The sequence below is a fragment of the Thermobia domestica genome, chromosome 11 (genome assembly GCF_964235325.1).
Source record: "Thermobia domestica chromosome 11, izTheDome1.hap1.1, whole genome shotgun sequence".
Classification (NCBI taxonomy): Eukaryota; Metazoa; Arthropoda; class Insecta; order Zygentoma; family Lepismatidae; genus Thermobia; species Thermobia domestica.
In genome coordinates this window covers 248,468,598-248,496,204 of record NC_137464.1, presented here as the reverse complement: position 1 = coordinate 248,496,204, position 27,607 = coordinate 248,468,598, and the positions used below count along the sequence as shown (strand labels likewise).

The following is a 27,607-nucleotide window of genomic DNA, read 5'->3' as shown; positions in this document are numbered from 1 at the left end:
TGCGACACCGAAAACTATACACTAATATTGGCAATTTTGAACATTTTTAATGCTTCTTACCCTCACCCCATGCCGATAGTGTTTAACTTGCACCTTAACAGCATCTAGTGTGTTACTATTCATCTCAGCGACTCCAAAACTAAGGATTCGACACTAATCTCGATCGTTTTGGTTTATTTTTACATGTCACCCGTCCCTACCCCCTGTACTTTTGCCAGATTATAAATCATATGTATATGTCAAACTGTTTTTAGAAATGAGGTTACATACCGAGTTTCAAAGTCCTTACATAATAAATTTGTAGGATATCTTATTTTTCACCAATTTTAAACCATCTCTCTTCCTTTAAAGTTTTATCCTTCCCACTTCGGATGCGAACGAAAAAGTTCTATATAGCCTAGGGTTTCTTATAATTATAGTCTCTTCGATAAAATCACTTTGATGCATGCCACTCCAACGGTGTGGATTTCTATACGGGACAAACACACCTACTAACATTCATTTTTATATATAAGATTACATCCGTATAAGGTTTTGTTGTTTTATTAAATTGCTTGAGTAGTTGGAATGCATTCGTATATTCACTATAATTTTTATCATTATTTATACAAACTTCTGGATTTTATAACCCGATTTTCCACGTTGTCTTGAACATAAAAGTTATACTTGCGATAATGGTGCTTTCTCATGATTCGACAAGAGAAATATTTTGTTATCAGTGATTTCATATCTTGCATGAGGAGCACCCTGTGAAAATACGTAACAGATTTTATTAACAGGAAAATGTTTGGGACCTCGACAAAAGATAACGGAAATTTATGTTGAAATAACATACGAGCACCTAAGAACAAATTGTCTAACTTTAAGCTTCATGATTAAATGTTAGTAGGGGCTGTAAGTAATGCTAGGAGTACACTATGCTGCAACAATCGGGCAGAGAAACTATAGATTACGATATCTAATTTCAGTAATTTGATTTGCGTCGTCGTCATGTGACGTAAAGTGGTGTTGGTATAACAAACGCCGTGGATTAGTTATATATACACACAACGTGTTATAATGTCTTTGATATATGGAACTGATAGGACAGCATGTTCCAAAAAGAGATATTAATGAAGTTAAGATACATATTTTCGTACATCAATTGCACAGCAAAAGCCTCTTTCAGTGCTTCACAGACTTACCAACTGCATAAGAAAGTTGCGTTTTAAGTTGGGTTGTATCCACCCAGGCGTTTGTGATACTAGCAAAAGTGCTGGACCCGACCTAATGAAATTCTATAGTAGTCAGCGGTTAAAGTATTTTTGTCGGTGACTGTACTTTCCTTTTTTTTTTAATGGTTTCTTTACGGGTGTACCTTGTATCACGAAATGTTCATAATTCTCATTCTGATGATGCTTTTTCGCACATGTATCTTCTAGTCTTCTAATGCGTGAAAGCTGAGATTTAGTTAAATCTTAACTTCGGGGGGACAACTTTGGGAAGATATTCCACAGAGCTAAATTTTCCTCAACTGAAATATCCACGCTTGTTGTATTACTTCCACAAACTGTCAGCAGATGCCTGGTAAGCTTGCTCAAGTAAATTTTGCGTCTTAAAACTTTTATTTAGCTGTACAAGAATTTCCTTATTCTTTGGCTATATGACGCGGGAGTCAAATAGGTTTAATATCTTTGTTCTTTTTGCCTGATGAATCCGAACTTTTGCCATAATCCTCTTTAGATTAGTCGCAGTGCCTTCTGATCTCGCATGTTATAGTGCTGTATTCTTTATACACACTGCAACAATTAGGAAACGAAACTGATCTTTTTCTTGCGAAGTTAATTTTGGTATGGAATTTTTTTCATAATGCTGACTCTTGTGTTTGATCTTAAGAACACGTGCAGAAATTTTCAGTTCGTGCGATCGCCAGCGTGGCGCGGAACGTGGCTAAGTACAGATTGGTGTTCATACCTCGTCACCGTTTCAACAATGGAACAAAGAGTGAATATCAAATTTTGTACGCGTTTAGGCAAAAAAAAAAAAAAAAAAAAAAAAAAAAAAAAAAAAAAAACCTAACGGAAATAAACAGTAAGAAGTAGTCCGGCATTACCACGGAATTTGTGAAAAATGCCTAGCGCTCAGGTCCAAGCAGGTACGTCAGAACAAAAATGCTAAAAACAGTTTAGGATATCATTCTGAATGGTCGAAATGCAAGACTCAAAGTAATATCAGACCTGAAAGGTGAATAAGAACATTGTTCGTCAAATAATGATTTAAAAAAAAAAAAAATAAAATAAAATAAAAACACGGAAACTGTATGTATCTTTCGTTTATGCATTTCTTAACAAAATGTGGAAAGGAGTGCAGTCAAAAAAAAATTTTGTGTTATCACACCTCGCATACTCGCCGTACCTGTCCTGTGATTCCACACACCTTCAAATTAACAGCACCTCTGTACAGTTGCTTTCTGACGATGTTTTCACTATCCAGACAGAAGTGACACCGATCCGAACACCATTATAGTCCCTCATTTCCAGAAGTCATTCATGACTTATTGGATCGTACAACACTATGTGAAGACAAAGGAAGTTTCTACTTAAATAAACTGAGGTTAAGTTAATTTCACTTGCCCTTCATTTGTACTTGAACCAATCTCATTTTCTAATTGCCATACTGTATATTTCTAAGGATTGTCCTTAAGGGTCTTCACTACAGCGAAATTAAACTACCGCTAATTTTAGAGTTTTTCTGTAATATCTTCAAAACAAACAAAAATATTCGAAAAGCAGAAACGTAGTGAACTAGACAATACCATTTTGCATATCATACCTTTAGCACAATTCACTTACCTGCTTTTGGTATGCCGCCATTTACAGAACCCGCAAAAAATGCTAAGTCTATCTACAGTTTCAATCGAAAGCAGATAGACGAGTTGTGATAACGGTATCACATACTAAATAAAATGTCTAGCTCACTACGTTTTTGCTTTTGGAATATTTTTGTTTTGAAGATATTACAGAAAAACTCTAAAATTAGCGGTAGTTTAATTTCGCTGAAGTGAAGACCCTTAATTGCTTCATTTTCCTTTCTACTGCTACAAAGTAACCATGATCGAATCACTGGCAATGTGGATCAAGGAACGACAGAGAACAGTCATCAGATTTCTTTGGTCTGAAGGTATGTCAGGGTTTGAAATTCATAACAATGGGACAGCATTCTACCATGTAGGAGTGTGTATGAGTGGATTGAATAGTTTGGATACAGTTTTATCATTGCAGGGATCGAGTAAGTGTTGATAGATTTCCACATGACTGCGCTTATGCTCTTTGGAAAGCTTAGCACCTACCTCGCAAAGACTTTATGAAAACCAAATTTGTTGTGGATAATTACACATGCAAAACCACAACTGACTTGCAGAGCACACGCAATCTCATCAGTTACTCAAAATCATCTCTTAAGCGCAGAATCTTCGTAAACGCTGTCTCTGTACTGTGCTATAAATCTGTGATGAATTTCAGACCTCATTATATCTTTAGACCCGGGAAATCCGTTCATTATAGTTATATTTTCAGAATAATATATTAAAATTCCTTTAATTTATATTAGCACTAGCAGAATATCCGTTCTTCGCACGGGAAGAATAAGTTTTATTTTGGACATAAAATGCTGAATTTGGATTTAAACGGCATCGGAAGTGTCACTGTTCGTCTCAACGACGCCGAAAACTATGGATTCGACACTAATATTGGTCATTTTCAATCATTTTTATATATCTCTCTCTCCCTCAAGTTGCGAGGCTGAATTTGGATTTAAACGGCATCGAAATGTCACTATTCATCTCAGCGACCCCGAAAATTATGCATTCGACACTAATATAGGTAATTTTCGATCATTTTAAAATGTTTTCTCCTCCCTATAGTTGCACCGTCGAGGTGAAATGATAAACATCCCAGGCCCCAACCTCATCTATGTTGAAAATTTGATTGAGATAGGTCGTTTGGTTCAAGAGTTATTTAGTCACAAACATAGTCACTTTCATTTTTATATAGATAAACAAAAGAAAATACTCTTTTTAATAACTGAAGGCTATCAAGAGTATTAGAATTGTATAATTTTTACCTTATTACATCATGTAATCTAACCTGTTTCAGATTCTCAACTGCAGTGTGTGACACGCGATTCACTTAGTTTTTAACTTTCCTGTCTTCATTGTCTATTTTATTTTTTGGACTAGTGTTTAATTTAAGAGGCGTATCTCGAGAACCACAGTTTGAAAAACTCTGATCTATAGCATGCGAGGCAGAACGCAATGGAACCAACCTAAGACTTACGGCGAAAGTGTGCAAGTTCTATGATTTTTCCTCGCAGTAGATTTTTTTTTAAGCCTTTAGACGATCGCTGGGGAACTTTTAACAAACTCGTAGACTCCCACGTTGGGGGTTCTGGCGAACCCCCTAGGCCCTAATTATCAGAAAGTCATGATTCATACACTGTTCGAAAGCTAATAGACCACAGATTCTAACGAAGTAACATTCATGCAATTCCCGCCACATTCGCTGAAGAAACATAAAAAATCATAAAAAGATATGAAAAAATTGACTTTGCGGGACCCTGGCATCCCTTGCAGTCACCCTACACTGACAAAATGCTGCTGTCGTAAAAATAAATGTAATTTACGTATAAAAAAAAAAAAAAAAAAAAAAAAAAAAAAAAAAAAAAAAAAACTGGCCAACTGCCCCCTCTCACTCCCCCATATAAGCAAGAAGTACAAATATAGGAAATTATCATGTAGTGGCCTACTTCTTGCTTCAATTTTTATGAATGTATCCCCAAGGGGGGAATTCCCCCAAAAAACCGTCGAAAAAAACACGACCTTTACCCTCCTACCCTCCCTCCCCCGCATGGCTACCACCATATACGTAAAATGAACATCGGTGGAAAGCTACGTCCTTCAGGAATACATTGGCACCAAAATAATCTTCCTACCTTAATTAGGGGCTGAGTTCTTGAGGTATAAAGCCCCGACGCAGCAGTTGCGTCAATGGGCGTTTACAGGTTAAATCACACTGTACACAACAATCAAAATGAAAACCCGTATCATTCTAATCCCGATATAAAGGAAAAACTAACTACTATAACATCATGACAATATATTTTATTCTTGTTCTAATTGTCAAAGATTTATAACTATACAGAACATTGCATTATCACAATATTAACTCATCACTGTACATGCCAATGGAAAAAAAGGCAAATCATCCTTCCTGTATATTTGGTAATTCAAATAGAAAAGAAATACCCCTTAAAAAATTCTTGCAACTTTTTTTTTCTTTCTTACCACTGAAAACATTTAATCAAAGCGTTTATCTGGTAAATTAGTACGTTCTTTTTTTTTTCTTTAAAAATAAAACGCTTCTATTTTTTTTTTTAAATTATGCCACAGGAACTTGAAAACTCTCCTACATGCGCGTATTTGATTACGCTTTTGTATAGAAAAAAATATATATTTTCTCGCAAACATGAATTAATCTTTTTTTTTTCTTCTTTTCTTTCTTTTGTACCTGCATTAATTAAAGAACACACTTGCATTAAATCCTTGCATATTTCATTACTGCTATATATATGATAGACATGAATCACAGCACAGCTGCAACTGGTTATCTCTTGTTAAAATGAAACATTGGGATTACGTGTACATTATCATTTCTTGACCCACGTTGATGGCTCTCCGGAGGCCGCCACTGGTAAAGCTGGGAAGTGGTTTTCAAGTACGTGATTGCTCATATGATGCCGAAGGTCAGAGGCTGAAAGAACTTGCCGGCAAGTTGCACATACTTCAAACTGCTGGCGAAGGGAACTTTTGGGTTTCGTTGCAGAATGCACTTCCCACAATTCCTGCAAAAATCACAATACAAATTATAACGTAGTGCAATAATAATTACATTACAGTTAACAACATTTTTCTCAATTACACACAAACGATTATCACTTATATTAATTATTGTAGTTTTACTCCCTAATCTGAAATCACAAGTTTAATTTGATTTCATTTTGAATTTAATGTCCGTTTCGGCAGCGAGGCTATATGAGACGTGAACCTACAGCTTAATGTAGGATCAGAACTACATAGCTCCCGCCGGGAAAAAAAAAATCACAATTTTAAAAGTAGAAATGTTGTAAAGAAGTAATAGGAAAATTTATAGAAAATATTATTCGATGTATACGTTCATGGGTTACAAACATTTGCATCACATTTTTTTATCACATTCGATAAAGTATTGTGTATATATATATATATATAAAGAATATGAGAAGCGTCTGTCTGAAATCTTCAGTACTGAAAGGTTCTTATTCTGAAGCAAATGCTTTAAAAATATATAAGTTTACGAATAAGCATTTTTATCTTCTTTCAACATAATCCCCCCCTGGCACGAACTGACAGTTCAAAAAGCTCGGAACTTACCCTTCCTAACATCTTGAATAAACATCAAAAGACAGGGATGAATGTCAATAGCTCAATGAGCAACACTAAATTTTCAAGCCAATACAGTCACAATTTTACTGGAAAATTTTCTGAGCCTCTATAGGAGTACTCGTCATAGCGTGTGTTGGAACATCGTTTAATAAGTTATGCAGAGCTCTTAGAAATTCAACGAAATTCTCCAGTTCGCTGCCTTAATTGCAGCTTGAAATGTTCCATGCGACGTAAATAACCTACAGTTTCCTTCAGTATTACACGATCATTTGGCGACGTCCTGATATTTAACTTGATGTTATGGGAGTATATATAGTTTACGTAGCGGCCAAGAGCTCAACGGTGAATACGTCTTTCTGAAAGAGATTAAAAGAACAGGAAGCGATAGAATTCCCTAAAAACGTCGAAGTCAAATAAAGGGTGTGCATTTTCCCTTTCACGATACTTCAAAATCGCATATTTATGCTTCCTTCAACAACTGAATTAGTTCACTTCTAAAGTATGGTGATAATAATCTTAACCGCGAAAGTTTATCCTCTTTTGTCATCTTGAAGCGGACAATATCACTGTCTGTGAACATAAGTTTGAATACTTTGATATTTTTAGCACCAGTACAGCACTGATGTCATTATTTATTTATTTGTTTATAATAGGTTTCAGATGCAGCACTAAGCCAGTTACCTCAAGATGATACAGCACAACAGCAACATTACAAAAATAGCTTCTTTATAGAGGATCTGAAAATACAGTCATTTGAAAACACGTCTACAGTTTCTGTAACTGATTATAAGTACCGACAATTCGGTTTAGAAGAGACTTATGGACAATATTTATCCTCGCCGCTCGAGTGTAAAAGAGATCACTAGACCATGTTGTTCTAGCAGGTACGCGAAAATTGATCTGACTCAATAACTGTTCATATGCTGTATGGCAATTTGCAATTTTATGCAGAAATATTAGGTCAGAAATTTTGTTTTTCACTAGGGGAGGTTTGATATTGAGGGAATTTAGAACGTCATTTTTCGGAAGTGTTCGGAGGTAAGGTAATCGGTAGGATACAATGGCTAAAAAGAAATTAATTACAGTTGGTTTTTTTTTTTTTTTTTTTTTTTTTTTTTTTTTTTTTTTTTTTTTTTTTTAATGAGTAGGGCAGGCCACAGATCAGAAGAACAGTACTCAATAGTGGGAGCAATATATGACTAGTAGAACACACTTAAGGAATTAGGATTTTTTATGCCAGTGAAGCGATAAAGGAATCCCAGTTTTCTCATAGCTGTATAAGATTATGCTTATATGATCCGCAAAAGTAAGCTTACTGTTAATGATAACACCAAGATCTCTGAAAGAGGTGACAGGATTTATGTTCTTACGACCAATTCTGTAGATGTGGTTTATGGTTTATTATTATTATTATTATAGAAATCGTAAGAGGAGCATGTTTTTTTCGAAATGAAAATGAAATCTTTGAGCTTTACGTCCCACGGTTATGCCGGTGAGGCTAAAGGAGACGGTGATGATGAGTAATGAATGAAATGGTGGAATGAAGAAAGTGGGAGGAAACGGGAGAACCCCGAGGAAACCCACGCGCACATTTTTTCGATGTTTAAGCTAAGTTTCCAAGAGTTACACCAGTTGAGAAGGATTGAAGTATCATACTGAAGAGCAAGAGCGTCGTACTGTGTGTGACTGAACTTGTCTGTAGAGTTTGCAATCATCAGCGAATAGAAGAATATTGGTATAGCTGTTTGTGAACAAAGGAAGCAGATCGTCCATGTATAATAGGAATAGAAGTGGACCCAGAATACTGCCTTGAGAAACTCCAGAAGTTACGGGAGTTAGGTCAGAAAAATAACCAGAAACTGAAACTCGTTGTGCCCTATTAATGAGATAGTTTTCTAGCAAAGTAATGTACCATGTTGAATCTAGAACTGAGTTTGTATATAAGAAAATGGTATGGAAGGGAATCGAAAGCATTAGCCAGGTCCAAATACAAAATGTCGAGTTGAGAAAATTTTTTGAGGTGCTGTCCACAGCATCTGACTGAAGAACAGATAACTTGGTAATATTTTCCTGGCAAAAAGCCGTGTAGGGAGGAGTTTATAAATGGAACAACCAATTGAAAGAACCTGTTTTTGATTATCTTTTCACAAACAAGGAGAGAGGTGATGATAAATAGGTTGATAGGAGGACACTCCATTTTTATTTTTACCAAACTTATGAACAGGAGTGATATTAGCTCTCTTCCAACAGGTGGAGACACCTTCTGCAAAACAGCGATTTAGTAAATCCGAAAGGGACTGAGAAAGCGAACTGGCAACACTGCATAGGAAGCAAGTGTAGATATTATCTTGCCCTAAGGCGCGCTATTGGGGCAATGTCAAAAAAAGAGATTGTACTTGAGTTGGTGTGGTACTGATGGAAGACAAAGACTCAGAAGAGAGAGGTTGAAAAGGGTAGGGGGAGGGGATGATGCAAAGTTACTAGCAAAATACTCATTAAACACCTTTGCCCTATCTTCTTCATTTAAACACGCATTTTTGTAGGTCAGTTTTGTCGGTATACGAGAACTATTTCTTCGATTGTTTATTAGAATCCAGAAACGCTTAGGGCTTTTACTTGTACCGATTGTGATGTGTTCAATGTACTCATCATACTTTCTTTTCATAAGATATTTACTATGTCTGCTAATATATGTAAAGTTCTTGTAAGTATATTCACTGGGGAAATCCTTCCATAGCTTCCATGCACTTTTTTTTTTTTTTTTTTTTTTTTTTTTTTTTTTTTTTTTTACGAAGTATGCACTTTAGTTCATCAAACCACGGGGAAAGGCACGTCATCTTTAATCACAGCCTGTATGACATCAGTAAATAAGTTAGCTGCATCGTCAACTGAGCCTGAGCCAAGTAAGCACCATGGAAAAATATGAAGATCTTGACGCATTTCAGTCTAAGGGGCCTTTTTCCACTGGGGTAAAGAAGTCACTGATTTTTGTCGTTAAGTATTTTGTGTTTGGCATGAGGAAAGAATACACACAAAGGTTCTATTCAAAAGGTATTATATTTTGAATACATCATATTTTGAATTCTGTTTTTGTAGTGTTATTTTCTTACAAGAATCCCTGTAAAGTTCTTTGTTTCGTCCCTGAACTCGTACCCACTTGCATCGTAGATTATCACAATTTTGTACAGATGAGGTACATAATGGATGGCGCTCCAAGTAAGTAGGCATATGCTTGTTTTCTTCATTCACAAAGGCACGGTTTCTGATATTGAGATGGACGAAGCTATCTGCATATGCTTTTTACCTTTCATGTGATTTATTACCACTTGCCGTTCGATGTTACTCAGTGAAAAGGCATTCCACCAAATGTTGCAGCAAGGCAAAGAATTTTGGCCCCTGGTACTTCCCAAATCAATGATGATTATATATATTAAGTGGTCTTGGAATTTTTGAAACTAAGATGCTTGTTCTCTGACAGGAACAATGGATACAAAGAACACCAAACACCTTTTTATTTTCAATCCTGCCTCTGCAACTTGAACCACCAAGCAAAACCATCAGGAAACTGTTACTATGTACGCCCTTCTCCCGCTCATTGACCGCCTTTCTATAGAATATGCTATTTCATTTCCTTTTTGAGACAGACAGTTTTTGTTTAGTCTAGGCATTTTAAGCACTGTTAAGTTTTTAAGATAAAAAATGAAAATGAACTAAAACACGTAAGCAAAGAAACATGACTGCGCTCTTAATACACGATAAGAAAGTGTACACAATAATTTTCAGGTTGCTTATTATCAGGGTGGATTGATTTAAATCAGTCTTTAATACAATAAGATGCAAATGTATGTAGAGCACAGTATGAAAACGAGTGTTTCATGCAGAGGATGATAAAGGAAAATCCCGTTTTGAACGGGTAACGGAGGAATTCTGCTTTATCTTCGTAACATAAGGTTTTTAAATCGAGAAAATTACCATGGACATTTAAGACGAAAATTCTTTTGTGTGCGCGTCTGTTTGTTCCCAGATAATAGGGGTGTGTTTATAAAGGGGTCCGATTCCCTCTCCGAAACTTAAATCTTTTTTAGATTTTATAACTTTAGGCGAAATTTGCGTATTTTATGTGTGTTTCGTGCTGCAAGCTCGTTCCAATTTTTTTTTTTTTTTTTTTTTAATATTATTTTTACGTATGCCCCTGCCAAATATGAGTAACTTCCTGTGAAAAAAAAAGTATCATATTGATAAACGTCGCCGTACTTTTTCCTTAGTGCTTAAGAAACATTGTTTGGGATTAAAGATGCAAAATATCTTTTTTGAATTGATATATTTTTAGGGAAAAAACGAAAATTTTGCATTTTTATATTTTCATGATTTTTCTATCTAAATAGCTTTCTTATAGTATACTCTATAGTTAAACAAGATTCCATGACCTAAATACCATATTTCCCCCTAGAATTCACCATCATGATGGATGGAGCACATGTTTTATGAATTAAACATTAAGTACGTAGTATTTGAGCAATTTTAGAGGCTATATAACTTTATTTTAACTTCTGAGTTATCGACATTTTTTTCTTCTTTAGAACATTTCATTTTTAGTTATTCGTGTTTCATTTCTTAGAGCTTAGTACTATAGTTTCTAGCACATAGTTAAACTTATGTTTTTCAATATATCCGTCAGAGCATACTTCCACATTTCTGTTATACTGTAGCTGTGTAATGATGTAGCAATAATCTTCGGGATGCAATCATGAATACCATTTTATACAAATAATCAATACGGATTTATAAAAGTGTTTTGGGAGGGTTTTTTCTTATTAATGTTTTTAATGCCTGATATTCATTTGAGGGGAGCCTGAAGTTTATGAGTAAACACATAACTAAAATTTCGTTTGTTTTAGAAATTCCGTAATTTGGGAGAACAGGCTTCAGTCCGAAAGATATCCCCACCCTAACTCCTTTCGCAAATCCGTCATTGCTGGTAATTAGTAACAACAACAATTTAAAACATAAGAAATGAAATCAGCCAGGTATCACAGTACACGCACTATCTCTACATTCACAGATGGAATTAAGAACTTTTGTCGGAATGGTCGAATGCGGGACTGAATCCCGGATTTCCCAATAGAGGCGGAAAAGCTAACCACTCACTCATGTTTGTTGTGCTTGATTTAAATGTATTTCGTAGTTTTTTTTTTTTTTTTTTTTTTAAAGGGAAGTTCCGTAATGACATTTTGAATTCTTGTTAAAAATTCAGAAACCTTCAGGATTGGGTAAATCGTGATGGTGGTTATATATTCCAGAGCCTTGAAAACCAAACGCTCAGATGAGCAGTATTATGCATATGATGCATGAACAAAATATTCAGTACTTTCCTGACTCTAAACAAGCTTAAAGAACAGTCATTGCATTACAGAATTTGGGACTTTATCGATTTTGCAGGTCCGATGCACCTGATAGGTGGTAACAGATTATTACGTATGTAATAAGTGAATAGAAAATACATTTTCCACATTTCTGTTCCATTTCAGAGAAGTTTCTGTAGGAGTAGCAAAGGCGGAAGCAAGAGGTGCATTAACAAATTAGGTGATTTTTGAGCGTCCAATACAAAGATTGCATTTTTTTCAGTCTTTTAAAGTAATACGTTGAATTGTAATAAAACAATGATTATTTTTCATTGTTACTCTAGTACGAATGTTTATGAAATTTTCGGAAGTCAGACATAAACTTATAGGCTATAACAGATTGACGAGGGAATTATATTTATTTATTTATTTAACAATCACCAGATGCAGCTCAGAGGCTATTTTATAGTGAATATCTAACAACAACATGGAAAGGATTTGGGAAGGTATCGGCCAGGGCCTGTTTTAGTAGGTACCATCCCGGCATTTGCCTGATAGGACTGAGGGAAACACTGGAAAACCCCAGTCAAGATGAAAAAAAATGAAATCTTTGAGTTTTACGTCCCACGAATATGCCGGTTAGGCTAAAGGAAACGGTGATGATGAGTAATGAATGAAATGGTGGAATGAAGGAAGTGGGAGGAAACGGGAGAACCCCGAGAAAACCCACGCACACGGTGTTTGTCCTCCACAAAGTTCACTTAGCGGGGGCTGGGATCGAACCCGGGACCCCTTGCACCAGAGGTGAACGCTCTACCACTGAGCCACCGCGACCCCCACCCAGTCAAGATGATCGGCAGCAGGAATCGAACCCATGATCTCCCGAATGCGAAGCCAATGTTGTACCACTTGAGCCACTTGATATACGTAACGAACAAAGAGAAGAACATGTTATTTTTGAGAAGGCTACGGCGTCGAAACTTAAATTTGTTTTGTGCGTTTGTTCAGTAAATATATTATTATCTTCCCGATGTGTTATTTGTTTGAACTCATACACATAGTACAATAAATTCTGTATGTCATGTAACAGTTTTTCCTTGTTTTTGTATTTTTAATTCACAATAACAAAAAATGCTTATAATGCATATGAAAGTTAAAACTTAACTGCAACTTATTATATACATGGATTCATTTTTTGGAATTCATAATAAAAAATGTGTTAAGAATTAAAATTGTTTGAAATATGTTTTCGAAATTCATGTTTATTTTCGAGGTTTTGTATTATTATCTGCCTCCACTACTAAAATGAGTTTTTGTATTGTATAGAAGCGAAACAAAACATGCTTCACCAATTTAAAGCAGAATTTGAAAAAAAAAGTCAAAAATTTCCCAAGCAAAAAAGCGAAGCAGAAAAAACCGAGTCCCCCCCCCAAAAAAAAAAAACTTTTTTTCCGAACCCTTGCATCTCTATTTGGAATAAGTTAACGACTGGCAATCAATTCAAAATTCAAGCCCAATACTTTCACTTAAATGGCATAATTAACATTTAATATTGATTCCTAATGTTTTATCTTCATCTCGTGACTTGTATTACGAGAAAAGAAAGATTTGATTTAAATTTTAAAAAATCGATTTAAATAAAAAAAAAATTCCACCTGCTTATTATTAACGAAATTTCAAATGAATAAGGTTTTTTATTACTTTGTAATAACTATCAGTTTCGCATATTTGAGTGTTCACGAAATTCAATTTTCCAGCAACGAATACTATCGCGAAAGTAAATTAAGTTCCCATGTCAGAAAGAGAGTAAACAAGAGCTTATTCCTGAGACAATAAAATCTTGTGCTGAAAACATTATTTTTACAGCTAAAAGAAGTCAAAAAATATAAACTGATAATTTCTCAATTCCTGAAGACTTTTAACGTTTATTGACAGACACAAGCTCGTTGATTAACATTTAAACTTCACCTTAAAATCATTAGTTTAACGTCACACAAGCGAGATAATAATTACTGAATTAATGTTGTAAGAACGAAAGGAATGCGACTGGGAGAGGAAACGATTGAACCTCCGAGCTGGTGTTTATTTATCACTTAACTAATATCGTCACTCATATAGTTTGAACGAACTAACTTTTGCACCAAAATCACTCTACTAAATATGCCACCGAATGTGTGTTTTAGTATCAACATGGAAAATATTTCAAACCTAACATCTGAAAGAAATTCCTTGGATCAGTTCATTCATTCAAAGTGACACGTGATAATGAACCGTCAGCAAGAAGGAACCCTGTTTGCTTCCTTAGTTCGAAAACCCAAAGATTTTGGCTAAAAAGATATAGAACAGCAATATATGAACGTGATAGAGATCCCATGTACGATTTTTTCCTATAATAAAAATATGAATATGTCAACATTAACCTTTACAGGACGGATAGGGATTTCAAAAAAATCGTAGACCTTTACGTTGGCGGCCCTAGTACTCCTTCTAATAATCATAGGATATGAACGAACCTCGTTGTAAAGGTTATAGAACACAGATTCTACCGAGTTAACTTTTGTCCCCCTGTGCCTGATCCGTAAAAGAAGAAAAAATGGAAAAAATAAAATTTTCTCGAAGTTGGCAACACTGTTATTTGTCGTACGCAAGAATGGCCATACACAGGTATGATTAGTTAGAATTTTTATTTATCTTTATTAATACCACTTTTCATGCTTGTAGCTCCTTTGCAGAGAGTTTCCCCTCTCTAAATGGAGAGGGGAGGGGGAAGTAAAAACATTAAAATTTCCCCCCTACCTTTCCGCTGCTGGACTCCCGATGTGGACGCAACACACAACGTTGGGAATTTATTCTTCGTTGAGAGATAAACACCTGAAACTTCTCTCTAGATAAATTAGGAGCGGAGCGATGGAGATTTAACCTGCTGGCTCAACCCTTGAGCCGTTCGTCCTGTAAAGGTTAAAACAGGAATTGCACATCATTGAACTTCGTTACTTCCACAATATACTCGAAACAAATATTATTTTACGACAATATGAATCACAAATTCTAATCGTCGTCTTCTTATTCTTTTATTTCACTGCGATTTTTTTTTTTTTAAATCCAGTTTCCGTTATGTCCTTTTGAAGAGAGGTGTCCCCACGGGAAATCCTTTCACTCCTAGAACAGTTTTTGTATCCCTCCTAAAAGCTGCATTCCAGTTACAAAAATTTTACACAACTTATTTGAAGGAATTTGGTTTTATAATACTTTCAACATTTCGTATTGATATTAAAAAAGAATACAAAAATGATCGATAAATTATGTGTACCTATATGAGACAACGCCCCTCAGTACTTTCATACTTCTATGTCGATCCTGATATTGTTCAACGAATACTGTTGAACCACTTTTCAATTAACAAAGTTTCACATTTTCCAGGGATGCAAATTATTTTTGAGGTCAAAATTACTGACTTTAAATCTTAAAATACTGACCAAATTACTGAAAATACTAACTATATATATAGGATAAACCTATTTAACTTCGTGATATGAAGGAGGGTGACTGAAAAATACACATTTACAAGCATGCAGGATAGATGTAATTTCTATATGAGGAAGGTCCAACATAAACACAACTGCTGTACTAAAAGAAGTGCAAACAATACAAAAGAAAGAATATAAAGAAACAGAATACATAATATATGAGCTACCTAACTTCCTGATAGCATACCTTATTCCGTGAGGGTGTGTACCTAATTTCGTGATAAAGTAGTATACTCACGTTACATTAATTGTCACCGTCTGTATCACTGTAATTTGTTATGTGATGAAAATGGTTATGTCAGCTGCATTAAGATTCTGGCTCCTTTCATGAAATCACTGTAAACAAGAGCAGCACTGCATCCAGTGTCAAAGATTTTTTCCCGAACCGTAGCGCTCGTTGCAACTTGCGCTCAAGTCATCAATTTGCTTACTCTGACACTTGTTCTTTTTAGCTGGAGAATCACGTTGCACTGTACTGACATTTGCCGTCGACATTGTTGCCTGATCAGGAAGATGAACTGTTGCCTACGTGTCCCATCAAACTTTTCTGCTAGAAACAGTATTGTTTTTGTCAGACAGGTTTAAATTCGGTACACGGAGAAGACTGTCCATCGGTGATATAGAACTACTGGTCTAAGCGAGTGATTCATTCTCAGCGCATACAGACTTAGTTGGGTCCAGGGAGGAATCGAGACGTCTTGGGACTTTTGTAAGTGCTTTACTGGATACTGTGTAAGGATTCAGAGGAAATATTTCTGTTTTAGTGAAACCAGATATGATATTATTTACGGAAAATGCTTTAATGAAGGAAAAGTTGAAGAGAGAGAGAAACTCATACCGACCATGAGCCATCCTGGCACAAAATTTATAAGAATATGATGCAACTTAATAAGCGTCTACTGCTTTACAGTTGCACTACTTTTTCAAAGTTAAACACAAAATGATAGCCAGAGTATTTTTAGAGTAAACGTCTGTAACAAAAGCTACACAATGACACTGTACACAGACACAAATTATTTGGTCTTCGAAGGTCACTTGACTGAAAACCTTTTTCTACCCAGTGCATCAACTAACATCGTGAGTGACGTCCGCACGGTAACAGTTGCTACTGGAAAACCTTTTCACCACTTGTCGGTATTCCTGCCCTTTCTTGAGCACCGCTGTAACTATCTATAATGCATACTTTCCTCTGTGAAGAATAATTTGTCTCGTATCACGAAACAAGGTATATCACGAAGTTAGGTAGGTTTACCCTAATATATAATATTAAATTGGTCCCTACTCCCCACTGAACAACTGTAAGCATATGTTAACTCAGTTATTAACAACTCTTGCAATATAATATGATAATAAATATATTAAATTCAAGATATGGAAAATAACGAAGATTGTCTTTGTAAAACTGTCTAAGCAAAGCTAAATACATAGAAAACTGAATTTCAGTAAATACATTTTCATAAGATAAAAAATAATTTCTCAGGCCAATTTCCCTTGCCTCCTTTTACTCATACAAATTTAAGAACCTTATTATGATGTTCATTCTTTTTTTCTCTTAAAAAAGGTAGTAACTAACAAAGACTTTCCTACACTTTTTAAAAGTATATCAGCCTTTTGTTTCTTTTCAACACCTTCTTCATCTTTGTAGCACTGTCAAGCATTACTTGTGCTACATTGGCTCCAACAAGATCCTTGTTCCTCTCTCAACCGTTCATTTGCTTCCTTTAGTAACTTATCAGATGTTTGTCTTTTCTCTTCTTCTTCATCCCTTAGACGTTTTAAAGTATACTTTTTTCCAGTTGTTTCTTTCTCAAGTTTTTTTTTCAATTCTTCTTTAGCTGCCTGTTGTTTTTCCTTTGCTTCTCTTTCTTGTTGTTTTTGTTTCTTCAATTTCCTCTGCTGCTCACAGAGCTCTCTATAACTTTTGTAAGCAGTATATGCCAGATATAAAAGCTTTTTAGATATATATACAAGATGTGCCTTCCCATCATATATCTCATGTAGAGCTCCCTTAATGTGCAAATGAACATTGACAACCCTTTCTGACATGTTAGCCCTATCAGAGTCATAACGCGTGGGGAGCTTGAAAACCCTCTTTTCAACTTCAGCTGAGCCTGCTTTTCAAATCTGAAAATTTGTTTAACTTTCCAAAGAAACTAAAATAGTGACTTTACTGACATATTTAAAACATGCTGACTTCGTCAAAAATACTGATTTTTACTGACTTTACTTACCAGTTTGCATCCCTGCATGTTCTCTATACTTGTCACACACACGAAACACTTATTCAATCGAAAAACAATCGTTGGTCTATTATTAACAATGTGATACACAAAGTATTACTCGATACTCAACAGAACTTTGGTCGTCCTTTGAGCTTAGTAACCGCAAACCGTCTTTATTGTCCAGTACACGTCTGTATTAGGTTGAAAAGTCTAGCTTTATTCCTGTCTACGTTGACCATTTGCGCTTTATTCCTGTCTGCGTTGACCATTTGCATAACACATATCCACAAGGAGAAACTATGAATGTTTCATTCCTTTTCTCACCTAACAAGTACCTACATTCACTGCGGGGAACATTTTGAACACATTATAATCCAAGAGGAACTTTAGGACAGATGGTTCTTAACCATTTTGTTATTTCTACTAAAAAGTTTACTCAAAGGCAATAACAAAATAACGCAAGGTACGGAGGAGAAATCTTAAGAATATTACTGAAGTTGGCAAAGTAAATCTGCCTTCAGTTAAGGGAAAGTTTCACAAGTAACGCAATTATTTCTTACGATAAGAACTGAAAAAAAAAAAGCAAAAAATTAACGCTGGAATATTCACTTCTCAGAATAGTCACTAGGATGGTTTTGTAAAAATAATTTTATTTATTTATTTATTTTTATTAAGGCAAAACTATAGCTCACAGATGACGAGAAGAACCCTAGCAGAAGCAGTGTGACGTAGGTATGGACTCGCCCACTTTTCGCACGGGGGTTTCAAATGACACCACGGAATAGCACACAGATAACTACCCGAAGTAGCAAACGACATCTAAGTATAGACCACACCTCAAAAACCGAAAATAGACTTGACCATGTTTTTGACGTTTCCCCGCTACCCCTGTTTTAGGGTTCTTCTCGTCATCTGCGAGCTGTACTTGAAACCTGATATCAAAAGAGAGATTGACTTACAACATATCATACATTCTTTTTTAAAGGAATAACTCACCTGTTGCTTTTCTATGTCAGGAAGGAGGACTAGAAGTTCCGGAAAGATTTCTGCAAAAGCTTCCGCACCCATCGTCGATAAGCAATGCTGGTAATATTCTTTTCCAGAGACACTACCTTGTCGAAATTGCGCCGACAACTTTCTGAACTCTTCCAACGAACGACTGTTTTCTTCAAGGACGTCTTTCACCTTGGCCACCAGCACCTGATTTCTTTTAGCAAAATCTGGCGGTGAAGCAAATACATGTTTCGGTTCCGCACTGGGCGAAATCGGGAAGCTTTCTCCACTGCTATTGGTGAAGGTTAGATTGCTTAGAGGCAATCCATTGGAAGGACGGGCGACTGAATTCAGTCTCACAGAAAAACCTGGAGGAGGCTTACTGGATAGCATACTAAAACCTGGAGGTGGATTGAGTGCACTTACAGCTTCAAACCCAGGAGGAAGCTTATTGCTATACTCACTGTTGAGAAGAGGAAAATCATTCGGTGACAGAGCTTCATCTTTGTCTGACGTAGTAGAATTACTGTGTAACTCTCCGTTTTTCAAACTATTTATTTTTACTTCTGATCGTTTGCGATCCGAGGAAATATTTGTAGCAACATTGGTAGAACTAGGTCTTTTATTTTCTTGGTTTTCAAGTGAAGTAACGCTATCTTGACTTTGGTCGTCGGGAGGATCGGAGGACTGTTTCTTTTTTCTTTTGGACTGTTCCGAGTTAAGGGACGCCTCTTTGGGAGGATTCACTTTGTTTGATTCGCTATTACTATTATTATTATTGTTATTATTATTATTATTAGCACCATTTTTAGCCTTTTTCTTTTTAGATTTCACTTTCACATTGCCTACACTATTTGAAGATACATCACTCTCGTTTACTTTGGTTCTAGCAGTACTACTATTCGCATCAGTACCTATGTTGGACGCACTGCTTTCTGCTGACGCTCCACTCCATGTATTTGTTACAGGTATCATCACTGACGAAGCTTTCTTCGTTTTCGAATTACTGGCTGTGTTACAAAAGCTACGAAACTTCGCATCTAAACTAGGAAATTCTTTCTCTACTTGCGAAGGCTGGCTACTATTTCTAAAGGACATGTTTTGCGATGATCTCGGAAGGCCGTCAGTCCATGAGACGAGAGACGCAGCGGCTCCTGAGGAAGACGAAGATAAGGCGGGAAAATCACTTTCTGAAGGGCAAATCGTAATATTTTGACTGGTGGAGAGTCTAGTTATTTGCGGCTGTGATCGCGCAATGCTGGACAAATGAACTAATTTATTCGTTGGTGCGAAGCTCTGTGAGTGGTTCACTTGAATGGAAACGTTCGGCCCACCTCTATTTTGGGAAGCCTGATTATTGTCGTTTGAGTCTTTGCTACGTTCCTGACTATTTAAGCTTAGATGAACCATCTTACGAACATTGCTGTTGGGAGACTGCGGCGTTGTCACGGTCACACTTGCCCCTCCCAGCGCTGGGAAATTTTCATCCGTAACTGCAAGCGATTTACTGGGTCTAACTGTTCGGATCGTAAGACCATTATTCACTGACACCTTTCTAGTAGAAGCGACGGGATTTCCAGTTGGCTGAGAGTTGGAACCTAATGTTGGGAACTCCTGAGTGCAGTTCATATTCAGTACTGGAGACGGGCACACTTGTTCTATTTCTTCGTATCCACCGACAGCACCGAGCTCTTCGCCTCTGAAAAAAAGAGAAAAACAACTTAATACATAGACACAATAGACACAACCACTATTCTAACTCTTATTTTATAGTTATTAATACTTATTGTTGCGCCCAAACTTCCGACCTGCTTTACATTACACGTTGAAATCATGCTTGATTAAAAGCTCTAATTGTTTACATTTAAGGCAAACGCCGGGATGGTACCTAACAGAGGTCCCAGACCGCTTTCTTCCTTTCCTTTTCTCGGATAGTGTTATCGCCGAGGGACGTCATCCTTCATATGTGACTTTATAATATCCCCTATCAAACAGCCGGGTAAGGCACAAATATGGATTCTAAGGAGAAATTCATACTTGAAATTCCCTGACTTTTCCAGGTTTTGCAAATCAGCTGGAATCTAGGAACTCATTTGGACTGCGATCGTACCAGGCACCCCTCGTACTAAAGGTGACCCATTTACCAATGAATCCTCTCCCTGCATCAAAGATGAGAACGTTAATTAAATTAGCCACACGGTAGTTCAACTTAATATTAAATTAAATACTGTAATTCCACTGCGTACCTTGTAACGTAATAGTCCCAATAAATGTATATTTTATATATATTTTGTATAAGAACATTTGTAAGAGCGCAAAGGATAAAAACTACATAGAGGGAGAGATAGTCTATAATTGACAGGCCTATGTCTGAAGTGAGCTACCATCTGGTGGGCAATCTCGGTACTCGGTAGAGAACTAAACCGGGCCGTTACGAATTTGCCTCACTTTGGATTTCGCAGGTAAGGAGTAATGACATATTTAAGTTACTTCTATTGAAAGGATTTAATCTATAAAAATGTAATACTTCAATTTTATTTAGACTATATGTAAATGGAAAAGGAAGTCTTTAGGTATCATCCCGGCATATTTAGGTCTCATGGAAAAATATATTTGGTCTATATTAACCTTCGAAATTTAACCTGCCACGAGGCCTTATGCAAACTAATCATTTGTGCTCACAATTAAAATTATTAAACTTGTTATTCGTCTTGAGACTTTACGAAATTAATGGTTTAGAGTATATAAAAGATACCGTATTTAAATTACGATTTCGATATTGAATATTTATATTACTTGTTGTTCTTCGTTACATTTTCACTACTTGTTTAACGTGTATAAAAAGCATATACTTTCCATGTTAATAAAATTGTTGCTTTAAAATTAGTATTATATTTCCCACGATATCTATTAATAATCCTTGTGCTGGCCTCCGTTGAATTTATAGAATTCACTAGAAGCCAAGCATGTTACATAATTTTTAAGGCTGCGAAATCCAAAGTCCATCAAGTGGGCAAGCATAAAAATTACAGCTGTCTTCTTGATGAGATATCGTGTGGAAAAAAAAAAAAAAAAAAGAATCATTGAAAGTTGTGAGCACTTTAGAGATTATATTAAGTGTAAAACATGAGTGAACATAACCTAATTTCTTTCTCAGATAATGAAGAGGTAACTGAGAGTAATGAAAGTGATAAAGGTGAATTTAATCAAAATATTGAAACTGAAAGTGAAGTTGGTGTGGGTTACCCAAACGCTCAGGTTTTTAGAGAGCCACTAAATGTTGAGTTGAATGCACGAGGTTCACGGGAGCCATTTCGTGCTGAACAAACTGCACACACAGCCAGTGGGTTATATGGTGCAGAATTCAATGCACACTCATTTAGAGAACAATACTGTTCTGAACAAAATGTACAAGCTCCGTGTGAGCCCTTTAATAGTGAACATTTTTCACAGACAATTAGGTACCCATGTCCACGTTGTGGCAATATTAGTGGTGCAGGTAAACCTTATGTAGGCCAATCAAAGGTATCTTGGACTAAGGTTCCTATGCGACGCGGTGTGAATGTACAGTCTGTAGGCCAAAATAATCTTGGACAAGGCACAGATATACATCAGCGTAACATTTATTTTTCAAAACACAATAATAAAGGTACTCCCAATGTACAGGGTAGGCAGGATCAGTTCATGAAAAATGAACGAACTGTGTCCTATAGGAATGAAAATGAAACGCAGTGTAAACAGAACATTAATAATGAAAGTAGAATGCCGTCTTCATTGGCACAGATGAATTTAATGCAGCCAAATATGGCACGTCCTGCTATTCAATGTAACTTTGATAAATTACTAGGGCAAAGTGTTTTCCGTTCATTGGAACAGCAAATTAAGTCATTACCTATAGTAGATGGCACAGATAGCCATTCTTGTTTCATCTTTCTGGTTAGGTTAGATGAGCTTATAAGGAGGTATGACTTGGAATTAGAAGCTATTTTGGTAGCAAGTTTAACCCAAACTAGGGGTGAATTTAACAGAACCTTTCATTCTTTCCTTACACGTTGTAATGATTGGGAGGAAATTTGTACTAATTTGCTATGTAAATATATATCCACAGTAGGTCGCACACAATATGTACGAAAATTCTTCTACCGATTAATGAATGATGGGGAAGAACTTGGAACATTTTTCCAAGAGAAAATCAGTGTTGCCAATGTTCTGGGTATGACATACACTGAACAAATATTTTGTAATATTGTAACCAGTCTGGTTTTACCAGAAATATACCAAAATTGTTTTGGGGAAGCCATACCATCTTCAGTTTCTGAATTGTTGACCATAGCGCAAACTTACGATCATTTTGTTAAATATCAAAGAGATTATATGTCACTTAAAACAATGCCACCTGCTATAAATATACCGAACATTTTTGAAGAATCACAAAATCATTCAAAAATTCGAAAACAAGTTTCTGGTTTGCCAACTGAAAAACGTAATCTTATTAGATGCTATAAATGTGCTGGTTATGGACATACTCAGCGGTTCTGTGTTAGTGGAAAAACTATGCGTACATCAGTGCCACCTTCAAAAACACTAATTAATATGCAGCGTGATAAACAAATATTATACATCATAGTACTAATTGCGGGCATCACAAACTCTTGTTTATTGGACACAGCTTCTAGTATCAATTTGATAAGCAGAAAATATTTACATCAAATTATGTGTCGTGTTCCTATAAACCCTACTTCAGCAGAATTAGTGACTACCACTGTTGATGGTCATTTGGTTGAACTTCATGAAAACACAGAAATTAAATTTTCAATTCAAGGTTGTGAATTCAGTGAAACATTTTACATCATAAACTCTCCACATTTTGATTTGCTGTTAGGAAATAACTTTCTTTTAAAATGGAAAGCTGATATCAAATTGAGTGCCAAACAATTTATAATTGAACAGAAGAATCTTACTGTTCCTCTATTTTGGAGGGATTATTTGTCTCCAATGGAAACTACTCGTCCTATATCTCATTCCAGCGTCTCCGATGCGGTCCGGAGTCACTCTAGAGAGAGGCGTAATGGACAAAGGATCGTACGGGAAGGACACTGGAAACCAAAAACAAATAAACAAAGTGCCCGGCAGAAACAGCACTGTACCTTTCTGGCAGCAGATTCCGGTGGACCGGAGGACCAGGCCACAACAAAGAAACCAGGTAGTGAATACCTTGTTTATTATCATAATAAAACGAATAGCATTAATGACATATATGATGAATGTGATTCTGACAATTGTAATTTTGATAATACTTCCTCTCTTTCAGTTAAACTTGTAGAACAATACCCAGATTTACCATGTTATGTTGAAAATCTTTGTGAGAAATATAGTGATGTTATCACTGAACAACTAGGGACAATAAAAGGGTTCACTTATGAAATAGAAATGGAGGATGAAACTCCAGTACGTCTCCCCCCATATCAAATTACAGGCCCTAAACTTAAAGCTCTTGATGATTATATAAATCAGCTTATTGACAAGGGAGTGGTTCGTGAGGTCGATTTCTCTCCTTATTCGTCTCCGTGCTTTTTAGTTCACAATAAGGACGGTACTCCTAGACTTGTTATAGCATACTCTGAAATTAACAAGAAAGTAAGGGTTAATAGTTATCCATCCCCGCATGTAGAAGCTACTATAGCGAATTTAGGAAAGGATACCATCTTCGGAAGATTAGATATAAAGCAAAGTTTCTATCAGTTCTCTATCTCTGAGAGTAGTAGAAAATATACTACATTTTGTACACCTAACCGTTTATTAGAACATTTAGTTCTCCCAATGGGATTTCGTTTGAGCCCATATGTTCTTACTAGTTTCATGTACAAAATCTTTGGGGATTTAGTAGGTAAAAATCTTGAAATTTTTCAAGATGATTTCCTTATTCATGCCTCAGATATTGAAACCTATAAAAAAGTATTAGAGGAAATTCTTGAACGTTTTCGAAAATGGGGAATTACAGTTTCAAAAAGGAAAACACAACTCTTCCAAACTAAAATCAAATTCCTAGGTTATGAATTTGAAGCGGGAGAAACTAGAATTGATCCGGATAGGATTGACACAATTCTTAAATTACCTAAGCCCAAAAATAAGAAAGGTGTAAATCGTATCTGTGGGTTTTTTAATTATTTCCGAAAATACGTGAAAGATTATGCGGAAATCATGGAACCTCTTCACCGTTTAAGGTCTAATAAAATAAAATTTCACTGGGGTGAGAGGGAAGATGAAGCCTATAATAATATTAAGCAAGCATTTGTTGAACATGCTGTATTACAATTACCAGACATGAATAAATCCTTTGTCATTCATGTGGATAGTACTTACAAGAAACATTCCGCTATACTTTCTCAATATGATGATGATGGCCTTCTTAGACCCGTATCATTTTTCTCTAAGAATATTTCATCAGTAGATTGGTCAAAAAGCATATATGAACTTGAACTACGTTCTCTTCTTTTAGCTATAGAAAAATTTGAAATGTATCTTATAAAACCCTTTACTGTTTTTTGTGATAATTCATCAGTCACGTGGTTGTTACGGAATCATAAGCGTCAACGTAAGTATGGTACATTAATTGAAAAACTATCTAAATATTCCTTCAAGGTTGTTTATCTCCGCAGTAAGCAGAACTTTTTATCTGATTTTATTTCGCGCACGAACAATGGTGTGGAATTCTATACTAATGATCCTTCAGTTAATGAAATTGAAGTATTTGAAGGGAAACCAGTCAACCTTAGTTTCGCCAATTTTTGGAGTTCACCCTTGTTTAACAAACCGTTAAAAGAACATCAAATGGAAGATCCTGAAGTACGGAATATTATCCAAGAAGTGCGGCGAGGTCAAAGGGCGGATGAATACTGTCTTAAGGACGGAATCTTAATGAAGAAGACCCGAGGCAGAAGAAACCATGGTTGGAGGATAGTCATCCCTAAGGAAATGGTGTATCCTATCATGAAATATTTTCACTGTGATGAGATGGGCGGATTTCACGCTGGATATTCCAAGACGATAGCGAAGATAGCCTCTAGATGTACCTGGAAGACCTTATACCGTGACGTCAGAGAATACGTGAAAGGATGTCAGCGATGTCAACTCTGCAAGGACACCAACAGAAAAAAACAAGGAATTTACTACAGTAGGAAAGTTACTACGCCAAACAACAGTTGGTATTTGGACACTGTTGGCCAGCTTCCGAATTCTGGACCTTATCGTCATATTCTCGTCATTACTGACGCAGCATCACGATTTGTCATGCTTCAACCTCTGCGTTCCCTGAATTCCAAGGTTATATGCAAACATTTAATGAAGTTGTTCATGTTAGTTGGACAACCTCAGAAAATCATTCATGATCGTGCTCAAGTGTTCTGTAGTCATCATATGAAGCAATTTCTCTTTAGTTTAGGTATCCAGGATGTGAGTACAGCTCCGTACAATCCTAGCAGTAACCTTTGTGAAAGAGTGAATAGAGTGCTTAAGAACATGCTCCGTGTTTATTGTAATGAACACCAAAATAATTGGGCTGAACTGTTGGACAGAATCCAATTCACCTTAAACAGCAGTAAGAGTGAGAGTACGGGATACGAGCCATCTGAATTGTTTCTTGGCAGAAAACTATATACACCTCTGGACGTGTTGTGGGAAATAGACTTCGACGAGTTAACTAAGGCGCCGGATAAAGAAGAAAGGTTGAGGAGAGTCATCATCAACATTGATAAAGCCTGGCGTAGAAAGGAGAAATGTTATAATAAAAATAGAGAACCTAGTAATTATTCGGAAGGTCAGAAGGTATTGGTTAGGAAGTTTCAAAAGGCTTCATTACTTAAACATTATACTCCTAAATTATCCCCCTTATTTTATGGGCCATTTGAGGTCATTAATAAACCTACGTTAAACACCCTTTGGTTAAGAAAATGTGATCAACCTAATGTTATCATTAAGAGACATATAAATCATGTTAAACCTTATGTTGATAATAATGAATCTTAATATGTATATGTTATCTTGTAATCATTGTTAGATATTTTTGTGGGTTTATTATTTTTTCTTTGCAGAGAGAAGTATTCCATATCCTCCTAATACTTTGTAAAGCAGGCATGGCAATAAGATGTAATATGTAAGAGAGTAGTTTATTATAAGATTCTGGAAAACTGTAAGTAGAAAATTTTTGGTCAACAATTCATATTCCATTTATTGTGGACTATTCCTTTTGTAGTAAGGTTAGTATCCTATATAGAGAGAGGGGTAGGATATATTATGTAACGTAATAGTCCCAATAAATGTATATTTTATATATATTTTGTATAAGAACATTTGTAAGAGCGCAAAGGATAAAAACTACATAGAGGGAGAGATAGTCTATAATTGACAGGCCTATGTCTGAAGTGAGCTACCATCTGGTGGGCAATCTCGGTACTCGGTAGAGAACTAAACCGGGCCGTTACGAATTTGCCTCACTTTGGATTTCGCAGGTAAGGAGTAATGACATATTTAAGTTACTTCTATTGAAAGGATTTAATCTATAAAAATGTAATACTTCAATTTTATTTAGACTATATGTAAATGGAAAAGGAAGTCTTTAGGTATCATCCCGGCATATTTAGGTCTCATGGAAAAATATATTTGGTCTATATTAACCTTCGAAATTTAACCTGCCACGAGGCCTTATGCAAACTAATCATTTGTGCTCACAATTAAAATTATTATTCGTCTTGAGACTTTACGAAATTAATGGTTTAGAGTATATAAAAGATACCGTATTTAAATTACGATTTCGATATTGAATATTTATATTACTTGTTGTTCTTCGTTACATTTTCACTACTTGTTTAACGTGTATAAAAAGCATATACTTTCCATGTTAATAAAATTGTTGCTTTAAAATTAGTATTATATTTCCCACGATATCTATTAATAATCCTTGTGCTGGCCTCCGTTGAATTTATAGAATTCACTAGAAGCCAAGCATGTTACAACCTAAGAATAAAATAAAACTGAACTATTAAATGCAAAATCTCCTACGAACAACAC

At 35.8% G+C, this 27,607-nt stretch overlaps 1 protein-coding gene across 1 annotated transcript in view; it reads right to left on the bottom strand.

Annotated features, from left to right (window-relative positions):
- Positions 1 to 5,112: 5,112 nt before the first annotated feature.
- Positions 5,113 to 27,607, bottom strand: part of LOC145664896 (E3 ubiquitin-protein ligase ZNF598) — a 64,929-nt gene continuing 42,434 nt past the window's right edge. Inside the window, exons 6-7 of the mRNA XM_081731962.1 lie at positions 18,545 to 20,240; positions 5,113 to 5,877 (exon numbers count right to left, since the gene is read on the bottom strand). Of these exons, the coding sequence (XP_081588088.1) occupies positions 5,683 to 5,877; positions 18,545 to 20,240 (1,891 nt within the window). The 3' untranslated portion in view covers positions 5,113 to 5,682. The remainder of the gene's footprint in view (positions 5,878 to 18,544; positions 20,241 to 27,607) is intronic.